At 34.8% G+C, this 13072-nt stretch overlaps 7 protein-coding genes across 7 annotated transcripts; 4 read left to right on the forward strand and 3 right to left on the reverse strand.

The window, feature by feature from the left end:
* Positions 1–934: 934 nt before the first annotated feature.
* Positions 935–1492, forward strand: NESG_01402 (uncharacterized protein; the record flags this gene model as incomplete). Its single annotated transcript, XM_053049032.1, has 1 exon — positions 935–1492. One exon carries the CDS (start codon positions 935–937, stop codon positions 1490–1492), a length of 558 nt encoding a protein of 185 aa, XP_052904837.1.
* A 264-nt stretch (positions 1493–1756) lies between these two features.
* On the reverse strand, positions 1757–3154 carry NESG_01403 (uncharacterized protein; the record flags this gene model as incomplete). Its single annotated transcript, XM_053049033.1, has 1 exon — positions 1757–3154. One exon carries the CDS (start codon positions 3152–3154, stop codon positions 1757–1759), a length of 1398 nt encoding a protein of 465 aa, XP_052904838.1.
* A 723-nt stretch (positions 3155–3877) lies between these two features.
* On the forward strand, positions 3878–4507 carry NESG_01404 (uncharacterized protein; the record flags this gene model as incomplete). Its single annotated transcript, XM_053049034.1, has 1 exon — positions 3878–4507. One exon carries the CDS (start codon positions 3878–3880, stop codon positions 4505–4507), a length of 630 nt encoding a protein of 209 aa, XP_052904839.1.
* Positions 4508–5190: 683 nt separating this feature from the next.
* NESG_01405 (uncharacterized protein) lies at positions 5191–5766 on the reverse strand (the record flags this gene model as incomplete). The annotated part of the gene is made up of 1 exon (XM_053049035.1): positions 5191–5766. One exon carries the CDS (start codon positions 5764–5766, stop codon positions 5191–5193), a length of 576 nt encoding a protein of 191 aa, XP_052904840.1.
* A 41-nt stretch (positions 5767–5807) lies between these two features.
* On the forward strand, positions 5808–6512 carry NESG_01406 (uncharacterized protein; the record flags this gene model as incomplete). The annotated part of the gene is made up of 1 exon (XM_053049036.1): positions 5808–6512. One exon carries the CDS (start codon positions 5808–5810, stop codon positions 6510–6512), a length of 705 nt encoding a protein of 234 aa, XP_052904841.1.
* A 385-nt stretch (positions 6513–6897) lies between these two features.
* Positions 6898–10467, reverse strand: NESG_01407 (uncharacterized protein; the record flags this gene model as incomplete). The annotated part of the gene is made up of 1 exon (XM_053049037.1): positions 6898–10467. The coding sequence occupies one exon, from the start codon at positions 10465–10467 to the stop codon at positions 6898–6900; it is 3570 nt and encodes a 1189-aa protein (XP_052904842.1).
* Positions 10468–10570: 103 nt separating this feature from the next.
* Positions 10571–13072, forward strand: NESG_01408 (uncharacterized protein; the record flags this gene model as incomplete). The annotated part of the gene is made up of 1 exon (XM_053049038.1): positions 10571–13072. One exon carries the CDS (start codon positions 10571–10573, stop codon positions 13070–13072), a length of 2502 nt encoding a protein of 833 aa, XP_052904843.1.

Here is a 13072-nt window from a genome sequence, read left to right on the forward strand (position 1 = left end):
TGATATAAATTATATTTTATATCTACAGGAATATCCACTCAAATTAATAAGAGTGACTTATTTTATAGTAGTATAAGGACTATTTTATTCTATTATATTTGAAAATAAGTCTTATTGACGTGACTAAAGGGGGTGACAAGCTAGTCTGGAGATACTAGTCTAAGATGGTTAGATAGTAGTTGTCCAGTGAGTTATATTATCATATTTTTTCAGTTGGTGACTAAGACCTGTTGCATACTTGTTGGATGTACTTCTTACTGTTGACATGTTCTGCCTTTTCAGTATTGTTCTTACTATCTTACTATTATATAGTCAGTCTCTGGTATACAAGGAATCTTCTGGAAGTTGAATTTCTCATTGATGGACTCTTGTGGCTTCAGAATAATGAAAGTGGTATTTTTACCACACTTATTTAAGAAGATATTCTACTAGTATACTATATACTGGGTATAACTAAAATAGTTAAATTATTTGTGAGTTTTTATATAGTATGAAAATATGTTGAAATTAGTCCTTTTGTGTTCTAGTTTTAGAGTGCATTATAAGATGTAAATATGTATATATATTAACCCACATACTCCTAGACTAATTAGTACTATTATTCGGGTTATATCTGTATATTTTTGAAGGTCTTTTTAGTAGAGACTTTACCATGAAAAATAAGCACTAGTTGATCGAACTGGAAATAAGCGAATCAAAGAATATTACTCCTTGATACAGAATTTCATGAATATTTGGCTGCTCCTATAGAGTGAAAATTAATACTGCATTTAAAATGGCTTTTTTTGACCAATTATTCTCTTCCTGTGCGAAATATTTCCTATGAAAAATATTCAATTGGGCAGAGAGAAGAAGGCCTTTGGTCCATAAGGAATTTGAATGATTGGTCTACCCCAGAATAAAATACTCCTTATACTACGTCCAAATAGAAGATATGCCTCCCTTCGACAACACTGCCTCTGGAGATAAAACAAATCTAAAACAAAGTGTTTCAGAAGACCAAAAGCACGTACAACTGGAGGAAATAATTCTCAAAAGCATAAATGATCAGGAAAGTCTGTTTACACGTGCATTCTTCACGGAACAGCCTAAATATGAATATACAGACACATATGCCAATGATATAATTGATATGTGCTCAGCCTACAACCTAGACGACATAATGTACAATCTTCCAAACATAGGTGTAGACAGGTTCGTGCACAGTTCATTAATTCATGATGACCGGGAGAAGGAAGACCAAATATTCAAGGCAAAGTGCCGTCAGAAGCACATGCCAAAAAGAGATGGCGAAGAAAATAGGCCATTCACCTGTACGTATTCGAATTGTCATAAGGCATTCAAGCGGTTTGAGCACTTAAAGCGTCATTACCGCATCCATACTGGCGAAAAACCCTTTAAATGCACGGTATACGGCTGCAATAAGTCATTCTCAAGGTCTGACAATCTTATGCAGCATGAAAAAATACATATAAACAACCGAAAAATGTAGCACCAATGGATGATGCACTAATGTTTCATTTTCGTATGGTAGGTTACGTCGATTCTGAGAAGAACATCTATCCTTGGAGGTGTTCATATTGTGAATAAAATTAAAGAATCTTTTCTAGTTATCAGGTGATAATTTTTGTTATCTGCAGGAATAAACGGTTTATTCAATAATCCTAACGGATTTTGCTATTTGAAGATGCATTCTCAAATGTATCTGGTAAGAGATCATTTTGATTCAATCAAATTCTTCCATGGAGATTGTCAGTTACTGTCTCATTACCCAGTTTGTAAGCAGTTTGACTGGTCTTCCAGTGGCACCCTTTCCATGCAGTTCTGGTGTCAGGGTATTGAATGCTACGCCTGCTATGTCAAGGTGTGCCCAAGGTGTCTCCTTAACAAACTCCCTCAGGAAGAGTGCTGCTGTAATTGATCCTCCTGCTGGTCCCCCGACATTCTTTAAGTCTGCAACCTCGGATGAGATCAGGGACTTGTACTCGTCTGTCACAGGCAGTCTCCACAGCTTATCCCCCACCTCAAAGGACGTACTAGCCAGGGACTCAGCCAGTTCGTCTGAATTACTGAATAGTCCTGCCATGACAGGCCCAAGTGAGACTGTAATTGCACCTGTTAATGTGGCAATATCAATGATCTTGACAGGATTGAATTTCAATGCATGATCAAGTGCATCAGCCAGAACTAATCTTCCTTCTGCATCTGTGTTATCCACTTCCACACTCTTCCCTGCACTCCCAATATGTACATCTCCTGGCTTGGTTGCACTCCCGGATGGAAGGTTCTCTGTCAGAGGGATAATCCCAACTACATTTACATTCGCAGACAACCTGGCAAGTGCACCTATTGTACTAACTACAGAAGCACCTCCTCCCATGTCACCCTTCATGGCTGCCATCTTAGCAGAAGGCTTTAAGCTGATACCACCTGAGTCAAAGGTAATTCCCTTTCCAACCAAAGCAATACACTCCTTCCCGTCTTCCTTGCCCTTGCTGTAGGAAATCTCAAGAAGCTTAGGCTCTTCAACAGATCCATTCGAGACCCCTAAGAAGAGATTCATGTTCATCTTCTTTATTTCATCCCTTCCATATACCTTTACAGTTACATCCTTTGGGAGATATGCCTTAGAGTATTCCACGAATAAGGTTGGTGTCATTTTATTGGCAGGCGTATCCACTAGGAACCTGGCAAAGTTCTGGGCCTCAGATACTTGTATGGCCTGTAGTACATCTATACTTTCTCCTGTATACACTAGTCTCAATGGAGTATTCTTCTTGCTGTGCAGTAAATCATATTTATACGATGAGATAATAATACCTTCTACTACCCAGGGTGTAATTACAGACTCTTTTTCCTTGTCAATTACCACAAACTCAACCTCTTCCTTCAATAGTCTTCCAGTTGCCTTGGCTGCTATGCTTCTGATTTCCGTCAAATTGTTCATTTTATCCTCTGTTACTTTGCATAGAACACAAACTCTCTCGTTATATACAGTCCACATATTAGATGGATTACCAGGGAGTACAGATGCAATTGCCTGGATATCACTGGGTAACTCACTTATTTCTTTAAAAAGTATTATTTCCCCTTGTTTTCCTTCTTTTATTTCTGTCTCACTTCTGCAGCATATTCTCTTCCAATCTAAATCCATTAATATATAAAAATAAAAATACTTTTATGCTAAATTAACCTTAATATACATATATTTATTTAAGTAGACAAGAAGATAGTAGGTAGATAGTAGTATAGGTAGTAGTATAGATAGGGTAGTAGTATAGATAGTAGTATGGGCAGTAGTATAGATAGGTTAGGTAGGGTAGGTAGATAGTAGTATAAATGGATAGGTTGGATAGTAGTATAGATATTAGTATAGGTTAGATGGGTAGTAGTATAGGTAGGGTAGTTGTCAAAGGGGTTTTATTTTTACCATATACTTGAATATCTTTGGTTCCTGTAGTATTTCTTATTAGTACTGAATATATTTCTATTGAGAATATTTTACTCTAGTTCTATTAATATTTTCACACTAGTATATGGTATTGGTATAGGAAGAATCCTTCTGGAGAGTGAAATTGAAATTAAAATTAAAATTGAATATTAGCTTACTAGTACTACAGACTGCAGTCAATATATATATGTAGATATATGTCTTAGTATAATATATGCCTTAGTGAATTCCCTCAAATATACCTAGATATAAGTACTTCTGGTTTATACTTGCATAATTTTATTTTTCGGTTATATTGAAGTATGTTGTGATTTGTGAGTTGCTTTTATTTTGTCTTGGAATTAGTTTTATTTTATTCTGGTCACTGCTGCTTCTAAGTATCTTTAATTTCTTTTCACTTTATTTCTCTTTTTTTTCATGAAAAAAATGGGAAAAGTCTGGCCAGGCGAAATATTAGAGTACACGGATGACTGCCTAGAAGGACATGGAATATATAAAGAATTAGACAGTAAAAATGAAGAAATATTTGTTTCTAGCATAGCAGGCACTGTAAAACAAGTAGATAGACTAATAACAGTTGAAGCAAATACGTACTGGTATACTCCTGGGGTAGGAGATATTGTAGTAGGAAGAGTCACTGGCATAGCAAATAAAAGATGGTACATTGAGATAAACTCAAGACAGGAGGCAATTTTACTCCTTAATGCGATCAGTCTCATAGGGAATGTTCAGAGAAGAAAGGGTGAATTAGATGAAATAATGATGACTGAGTACTACAGCATAGGAGACATTGTAATAGCAGAGGTGCAGTCAACAGGGAATAAAATACAATTGCACACAAGAAGTTCCAGATATAGAAAGATATCCTTTGGGGTTCTGATTAAGCTAGAGAATATATCATCTGAGAATGGAGTGCAGTACCACAAGGAGAAGATCAATGGGAAAGAGGTTGAAATAGTCATAGGCAAGAATGGATATGCTGTAGTACATAGTGATGATCACACTGCTCATGCAGAGATAAAGGAAGTGGCACTATCACTATCCAACTATACATAAAATATAATGAAATCTCATAAACTTTCAATAATATACAATTAGATATATCTAGATAGAGAGTGACTTTATTGTCTCTTTTATAGGGATGGTGTCTAAATAAAAGTCCTTTTTAATGTATTTATTGTGCTTTGTATATACTAGTATACTAGTCATATAAATGTCTGTTGATTTTCCTGGTATAAAATCAATTTATAACACAGTGGCAGTCAAAGAGACAGAAGTATTATAGTCTCTATAAGGAATACTGTTGATCTTATTGTTTTGTTCTTTGTGATCAGTAGATTTTTATAAGTATCCTTTATAAAGTATCTTAATCAATAGATATATATTTCATTAAAAATCAGTTTATAACATACTATATTTACTGTAGTATTTATATCTTTATAAGGCATAAGACACAGAGATAGATGGAATATTTCCTTTATGTAAATTTCTACTAGGTTTCATAATATTCCCTTATACTGTATTATTATACAGTAGTACATACTATTCTAATTTTCTGAATATTTCTAGTTGAAAATAAAATATTAACTCTCTTTTTTCTTCTGAAGGCTTTCATTTTCATTTTAAAGCGAGGAACTAATGAAGAGAGAAAAAATAAAACCACGGCAAGAACTAAAATAGAAATGCACAAAATTAAATAATAAGTACTTTATTAACAAGAATACCATAAGATAGAGTATTTATTGAAGACCCAGGACTGCTCTGATTCTTCCTTGAGCTCTTTCTGCTTTAATCACATCAAGACCACCTGCTAATTCATGGTTTATGTAGACCTGCGGGTATGTGGGCCAGTCTCCATATTCCTTGATACCTTCCCGTACTGCATCCGTCTCCAAGACATTTACACTTTTGTAGTCTCTCTCTGGGGAAAGACCTTCTTCCTGGAATATCCCAAGAAGTTCTTTTGTGAACCTGCATTGCGGCCGGGTAGGTGTTCCCTTTATGAATATCACTCTTTTTTGCGTCTTTATCAGATCTATAGCTGCATCTAGTTGTTTTTTGTTGAATTCTCTTTCAATCTCTTGTACTGCAGCTATTTCCTCCATAGAGAAGACAGATCCATACGCGAGTATGCATGGGAGTGAATCTATTTTATAAAGTTTCCTAAGGGTTCTCTCTAAGTCTGGTTTTCCCTGCAGATTTAACTCATTAAATGTGAACATTTCATCAGTCACTTCAAATTCACCGTAGTACAAGACGATAATAGACTGTTCCACCAAGGACTTTATTGAATTTTCATTTGAGTTTTCTCCCATGGGATAAAAGAAAATTCTCTTTGAAAAATATTTCAGAGAGAATGGATGAGCACACGACTAGAACAATTCTTATCACAGACTTTCCAAAAAATATAGCACATGCGCACTTACTCAGGATCTGTAAAACAGTTGGAGCAGTAAAAGAGCACTTTGTCATGAACAACAAGCACTCAGTCTTTTTTGTCTCATTCTATGACTTAAGAACAGCAAAGAAGGCAAAGGATGTGCTTTCAGGGGAAAAGAACGGGTTTACAGTGAAATATGCAATATCACAGCGAGAAATCCCAAAAGGCAGCGACAGCTGCACAGAAGACAAGAACCAAGGCAGTGTGGTCTATATGGCAAACGAAGCAGTAGAGCCAGAAAACCAAGAAGAAGTCATGGATAGTATTAAGAAAGGAAAAGAACACACAGTCAGGTTCTACAACTCAAAAGAAGCCTTAAAGTTCTTGAACTCCTTAAAGACAGAGCACCCAAGGAGCCAGCCTAAGATAGTATGGGACAATGACCTAAGGAAGAGAATAACCCTACTTAAGGCAGCAGAGGAAATTGTAAAGACAGCACCAGCCGGGTTCTTCAAAGGAGTCTCAGCAACAGAACAACCAATGAAGAGGCAAATGGAACAAGAGAATGGACCTGGCACAGAGACAATGAAAAGAACAAAAATGTCAACAAATTGGATGCTTGCATTATTTGACAGTTTTATCACAGAGAATGCAGATAGAATCCTAGCAAACCTAGGATAGACTATCTCGGTACAATCTAAATTGAATCTTGCACTGCCACCCTTAAGAATATTTACACTAGAATGAGAGATAGAACAGAAGACTGTAAATAAAGTGAATTTCAATGAATATATAAAGATATTACTGCAAGAAACCCGTTATTACCAGTGCATAAGCTGCTAATAAATGAAATATTGCCAGTAATAGGCCAGGAATTGCTTCAGTATAGAAATTTAACTGAAAAAATATTTTGATTTTATCGAAATTTAACTGTAGAAATGTTTTGATTGAAATATACCTATTTACATGGAGATAATAACGTATAAATACAAAGATATACTGAGATATACAGAGATATGGTTATTTTGTATCCATGTAGAAATGATTTTATTGTAAGATATTTTTATTAAAGAGATGGGAACCCTGCTAGGGTCTTCTTTGATTCATTGTATCTTTCAAGTACTTCAGATGTACCTGCCAGACTATCTGATATCTGCACACCTGCCTCTTTAAAGAGAAGCAATAATTCATTCCTCTGGTACTCCTTTAAGTCAGCGCATATTTTGAAAAACCCGTCTTTCATTGTGCTTAAGTCCCCTAGTCTAGAGCTTATGAAGAGAAGCAAAGAGAGTGTTAATTCATCATATGATAATACCCTGGATTTATGTCTTTTTTTAGATGCACCACTTGTCTTTATATAAAGGTACTTTGCTGCATCTATGACCACCTGAGAAGAAGACTCTTTGAGTTCTTTCTTAGAGAAATCTCTTATTATTTCGATTGTTTTATCTGTAAGGAGTGCCTTATCCATTGCGTATGTCAAGACCCTAATGATAAATACTTTCATTTTATCATCAATACTTGCAGCAGATGGAAGTTTTGTCAAGGCAGTTATGAATCTGTCCGTTATTTTCATATCTTTTATTGAGATAATAAAATCAAAAATCATTTTTCGTCTTTTTTCATCTACATTTTTACCTTCTTTTGATGATTTATGGTACGTTCTTGCATTCTTTAGTTCTTTATGCATGTCAGTCCCAACTCTTTTAAAGACAATTTCCTCAGAAACCTTATATTCTTCTTGTTTTGTCACAGGATTGTACTCTTTTGTCTCATGCAGTTGTACATCCACCCTATCATACGAGTCAGTCTTCCTGCTGTCTGCTGTTAGGCTGACACCACTAGTGCATGACAGGTCAATTTCCGTTATAAACAGTGATGCAATCGTATTTCTTACAATACTCTTCACAGGAGTATAATGATTCGGGTCATTTGGCTTCTTACTGCCTCTCTTTAATTCCTTTTCCGTATATAATCCATCTAGTTCTATAAGTCGTCTTGTAAGCAAGGCAAGTGCCTCTTTCTCTGCTGTCCCTATGAATGTTCTTACAATTTTCTGAAGGGTTGAGAGAAAGTCCTTATGTCTCACGTACATAGGAAGGGTCTGAAGGAATATCACATCGTAAAGATGGCCATTCTCTAAGAAGACTGAGACAGGAGGGAATGTAAGTAGATGTGCACTGGCAGATATTTTATCAAAGAGTTGATGTGGTGATTTATGACGAAGAATATCCTTTGAGAAATTAAGTTCATTTGAGGTAATTAGTCCTTCCTTTAATAAGAATCCAAGTGAATTCCATTTCTCAGAGAATATTCTATCAGCCAGGTCTTCAGTGCCATCGTACTTTTTTCCATCAAAAGAAGCAGGAATATTTATATTTGAAAAGAGAGAATAATGGTCATTAATAGGGATTTCAACAGAACCAGATACTTTTGACAGATAAAGCAACAGATGAAGTAGTTTTATATGTGCCATTGCATATAGTAATGTATCGTATGTTGGTCTTTTCTTCCATTTAATTGCTTCTTTTACCTTCTCATATACAGTCTTGTATTCCTTGTTCAACATTGTAGTGAATATTAAGAGTGACTCTTGGGTTATTTTCACATTATTAAGTCTTTCATTAGTCTCTGGGTGAGAATCTTCACTTTTTTCTGTTTCATCACTCTCTTGTGCACTTTCATCAGAGTCAGAGTCCTCTGAGTATTCAACATCTTCCATCTCTGGGATAATACTTGCCTTAGTTTTCTTCTTAATTACCTTCTTTTCCACATAATTTTTTAATTTTTTTTGGTGATTTTTTTTGCTTTTTTCACCTGAGTGAATTGTTCTGTTGATAACAGAATTTGCAAGAATTTCAATTGTATCGATAATCTCAAGGACATCATCAGCTGACAAGAATTCACAAGAAGTATTTGTGAATGCAGTACAGAAATATCTAATGTACTTTATGGTATCATCAAATCTTTCATTAAATCCATCCATATGCATATGCAGGAATGCCCAGATACCACGTGAAAATATAACTGTATTTTTTTCAACTGTATTTTCAGTTATATTTTTATCTAGTCGTTTAAATACAGGTGATAAACTAGTTTCCACCAGGGTTTTATCATTGATTGTGTGCATTATAGTGTAAAGAACACTTCTCTGTATATTTCTAGTGAATAATCCAGCAGTAACCTCCTTGTAGTAGTTCACAATATGGACTCTTCCAAATAATTCAATCAAAAGATCACGTGTACCTTCTGTTTGTTCTATCTGAGAGAGTAAATCATAAGAGTGTTCTACAGTTACATCAGGTAAAATGCACTTTTCAAACAGATTTTTGATAATTTCAGTATAAGGGATTGTCTCCAAGTAGATCGATCTACAAGACCTGACAAAAAGTGATAATTCCACAATGCACTCATCTGATAGAAAGACAGGACCATCCTTTAACCTAGATAGAACATACAGTACAACATAAGGACTATCTGATTTATGAAGAATATTCAAGAATATTTTCTGAATAGTTTCAGTACTAAGTTTCCTAACAGTCTTAACCAAAGTATCTACCTTTGTAGTAAAGTCTTTGTTCCTGCTGTAATATAAAGATATTCTTTCTACAATTTGTTCTGCCCTAGATACTCTCTTAAGACTCTCACTCTTACTACTTTCTTTTTTCTCTTTTTCAAGTTTCTTAAAGTCCACTTGAAATTTACTCTTAGACTTCTCCAAGAGAGATGTTCCAAATTCTTTATCCTTATGCCTCAGAAGATCCTCTGAGATTGACTTAACTGTCCCAGATTCTACATTATTTCTTATAGATATATATACGGATTTCTTATTATTTTCCATACTCTCCTTTCCCTTTAAGATATTCGCATTATCTTGCAGGATCTTCTCACTAATTAAATGTGATCCATCAACCTTTTCCAACTGAATTTCTTTTTCACTGATTATCTTTCTTTCTTCCGGAATATTTTTTGTCTTATCATTTTTTCCGTTTGATTTTGTTTTTTCACTTGATTTTGTTTTTTCACCTTCATCTTCACCTTTATCTTTATCTTTATCTTTATCTTTGTCTTCACCTTCACCTTCACCTTCTGGCTCTGTATTATTGCTTTGATCATCACTGGCTGTGTCATCATCACTAGATACGTCTTCCTTACTACTCTTTTTCACATTCTCATCATCTTTACTACTTTTACTGTCCTTCTTATCCTTACTGTCTTTACTACTCTTATCCTTTGTGTCTTTGTCTTTGTCTTTGTCATCTTTACTACTCTTACTATTCTTGTCATCTTTACTTTTTTTCACACTTTCATCTTTCTTGTCTTTCTTACTGTCCTTGTCTTCTTTACTACTCTTACTACTCTTGTCTTCTTTACTACTCTTGTTCTTACCATCTTTACTCTTCTTCTTATCCATTGAATTCTTGTCTTCTTTACTACCCATTGAATCCTTTGAACCCTTACTACTCCTAACATCTTTACTCTTCTTATCCATTGAACCTTTACTATTCTTATGAGTTTCATACTCACCTTCACTACTACTATACTCCTTCGTATTCCTACTGTCTCTTTCTTTCTTTTCTTCTTTCTTTTCTTTCTGTACTACCTTCTCTCTCTTTTTATCTTTTCCTTTGTCCATTCTGTTTTCTTCTCATTACACTGTCTATATCCCTATAATTCCCACATTGCTTCATATCCAGCCAATTATAAATAATTATAAACTTGTACTTTTTTTTTCTCATATGAAAGTGAGAGTTAAATTATCTCCGAAAAGAGAGAGTTTAAATGTCCGTATATCCACTATCATATTAAACCAAATAGAACCTAAAACAACAAGCATCAATGAGATAATATTAAATAAAATGAAGTATTTATTAAATCACATATATTTAATAAATATTGAAGATGTAAAGGAACAAGAGAAAAGACGACAGCTAATTAGGCTATATATAAAAGAGACAAATGAGATAATTAAAATAGTAACAATGGTACTAGCCATAAAACATAGTCATAAGATAAATAGTCTAGAGAGAAAGATACTTAGACTACAGAAGTATAATATGGAACAGGAAGAATTAGCAGATAAATTAGTCTATTTATGTAATGATTTGAAGATGGGAGTATCTTCATCCTTTGATGTAAGCAAGGCATTTAGTGTTCTTTTAACTGGAAAAAGTGATTTTTCAACGGAAATTATCAGGATGGCAGAGACACTCAGTAAAGAGAATGAAGTGAACCCTGGTGAGAATGCACTTGGGACTGTAAAGGATGAAGATATTGAGAATTATAGGAGATTAGACCAGATACTTATTCTAAATGTTAAAAGGTCTGGTATATGGAACAATGAGAATGTCTCATATACGGTTAAGAATGGTGTACTAGAACTATTTTCATACGGATTCAAAAGTAAACTTATTCTGATGATGGTAAATAACCTGTATACTTGGCAAGTACTAAGCATAAAGCACTTGGATGATACAAAAAATATTCCTATAAAAGGTATAGTATTCAATAATACGATTAAAGAGATAGTGCATATGACAAAATACACTGATTCCGTTATAAAAATAGAAGAAATATTCAAGATATTAAGGAATAGGGCAGATAGTAAAATATTTGACATGGAAATAACCGGAACCACAAAGAGTTTTACTGCCACAATCCTAGGGATCTTCAAAATATCCTTTACTGTGGGGAGTAGTTGGGATGGACCTGGGATTATTTGCCATGCTATATACAAAGGTACAAGAAAACTCGTTAGAGATGATTTCATAGAAAGAAGCTTTTCCGTTTTAAATGAAAACCTGAAAAGTACAATCTCAGAACATGCTAGGATTAGCTTTGAAAAAGGCCTTTTCTACAAAGATAAGCCTATATTCACACTAAGAGATCTTCAGAAGGAAGCCCAACAGGAGACAGGAATATACAGAATTAACATCCCAGGTGTCATCATAAAAGAAAAGACTAATATTATATACGCAGGAAGGGCACTCCAACTGAATATATACATGAGAATGAATGGGAATGTATTTGTTGGTCTGCATTGGTCAGCTGACAAGAAGATGGCCAGAATATTCTATGGTTTGCACCAGTCAGGTACCCTGCAGACAGGAATAGAATTACCCATACGGTACATAAATCCAGTAGGCAGCAATATACAAATAGAGAAAACAGCAGAAAAAAATCAAAATGAACAAAAAAATAATAACCTGAAAAATAACGGAAATTACCATATAGAGAGCATACCTGAAGATATCCCAGGTTCATTTATTTTGGAGACACCCAGTAGTTCAAGTAACCTTATTAATAGAATCCTACAGACCCCACAGCACATTCTTCTTGCTGTCTCTGCCTTCTACACAGCACAGAAGAATAAATTCACAGCACCATTCCGTCTGGTAATTAAAGAGACAGGAATATTTTTGATTTTTGCAGAAATAACTGTATATTTAGGGGCAGTAGAAGGGAACAATATTAATATGAAGATTATCTCACCAAGGGTAAATATCCAAGACCCTTTATCTTTAGATATTTTCCTGCAGATTATTTGGCTGGCTATTGTAGCACAGGTGCCAGGTAGAATATCTGTACATGGGAAACTACATGAAGATGGTAGTCTTACACTGCATGATAATATATCCCTTACAGTGACATATTCAAATAGAAGTTTAGTCGCATCATCAAGTAATTCTATTGCATGTACATGGGCAGATTCAGTCCTTAGAGAGCACAGTAGGGCAGCCTGCATCTCCTTCTTTGCAAATCACAAGATCCTTCTATTCCCAGGCCTAATTACCACACTACCACTCCATGGTACCCTAGGGGGTTCTCTTCAAAAAACCTGTAAGACATCAATCTTGTACAAAGTAGGTCAGAAGATAGAAGTATTCTGGGAAGAAAGATCATCAGAGATTGAAGAGTCAATGAAAGATATCCCAAAGATATCACAGTCAGAAAAAACTGCAGTATTTCAGTTAGAGTACCTGGATAAAGTATTAACTGCAATTTCAAAATTACTGTCAATTGAAAGACTTCAGGTACTAGGTTCATCTGTACGTATACAGACAGAATCACAGGAATATGCAGTATATAAGATGGAATTAGTAGGACATAAATTGAAAGCACAAAGGATAGAAGGAAATATATTTGTATCAGAAGCAATTATCACAGACATATTAGAGAATAGTCCATGCCCTGATAGAACCCTTCTAGAACATAATTTATACCTTACACCACAGAAATAA

The sequence above is a fragment of the Nematocida ausubeli genome (assembly GCF_000738915.1).
Source record: "Nematocida ausubeli strain ERTm6 chromosome Unknown supercont2.3, whole genome shotgun sequence".
Classification (NCBI taxonomy): Eukaryota; Fungi; Microsporidia; genus Nematocida; species Nematocida ausubeli.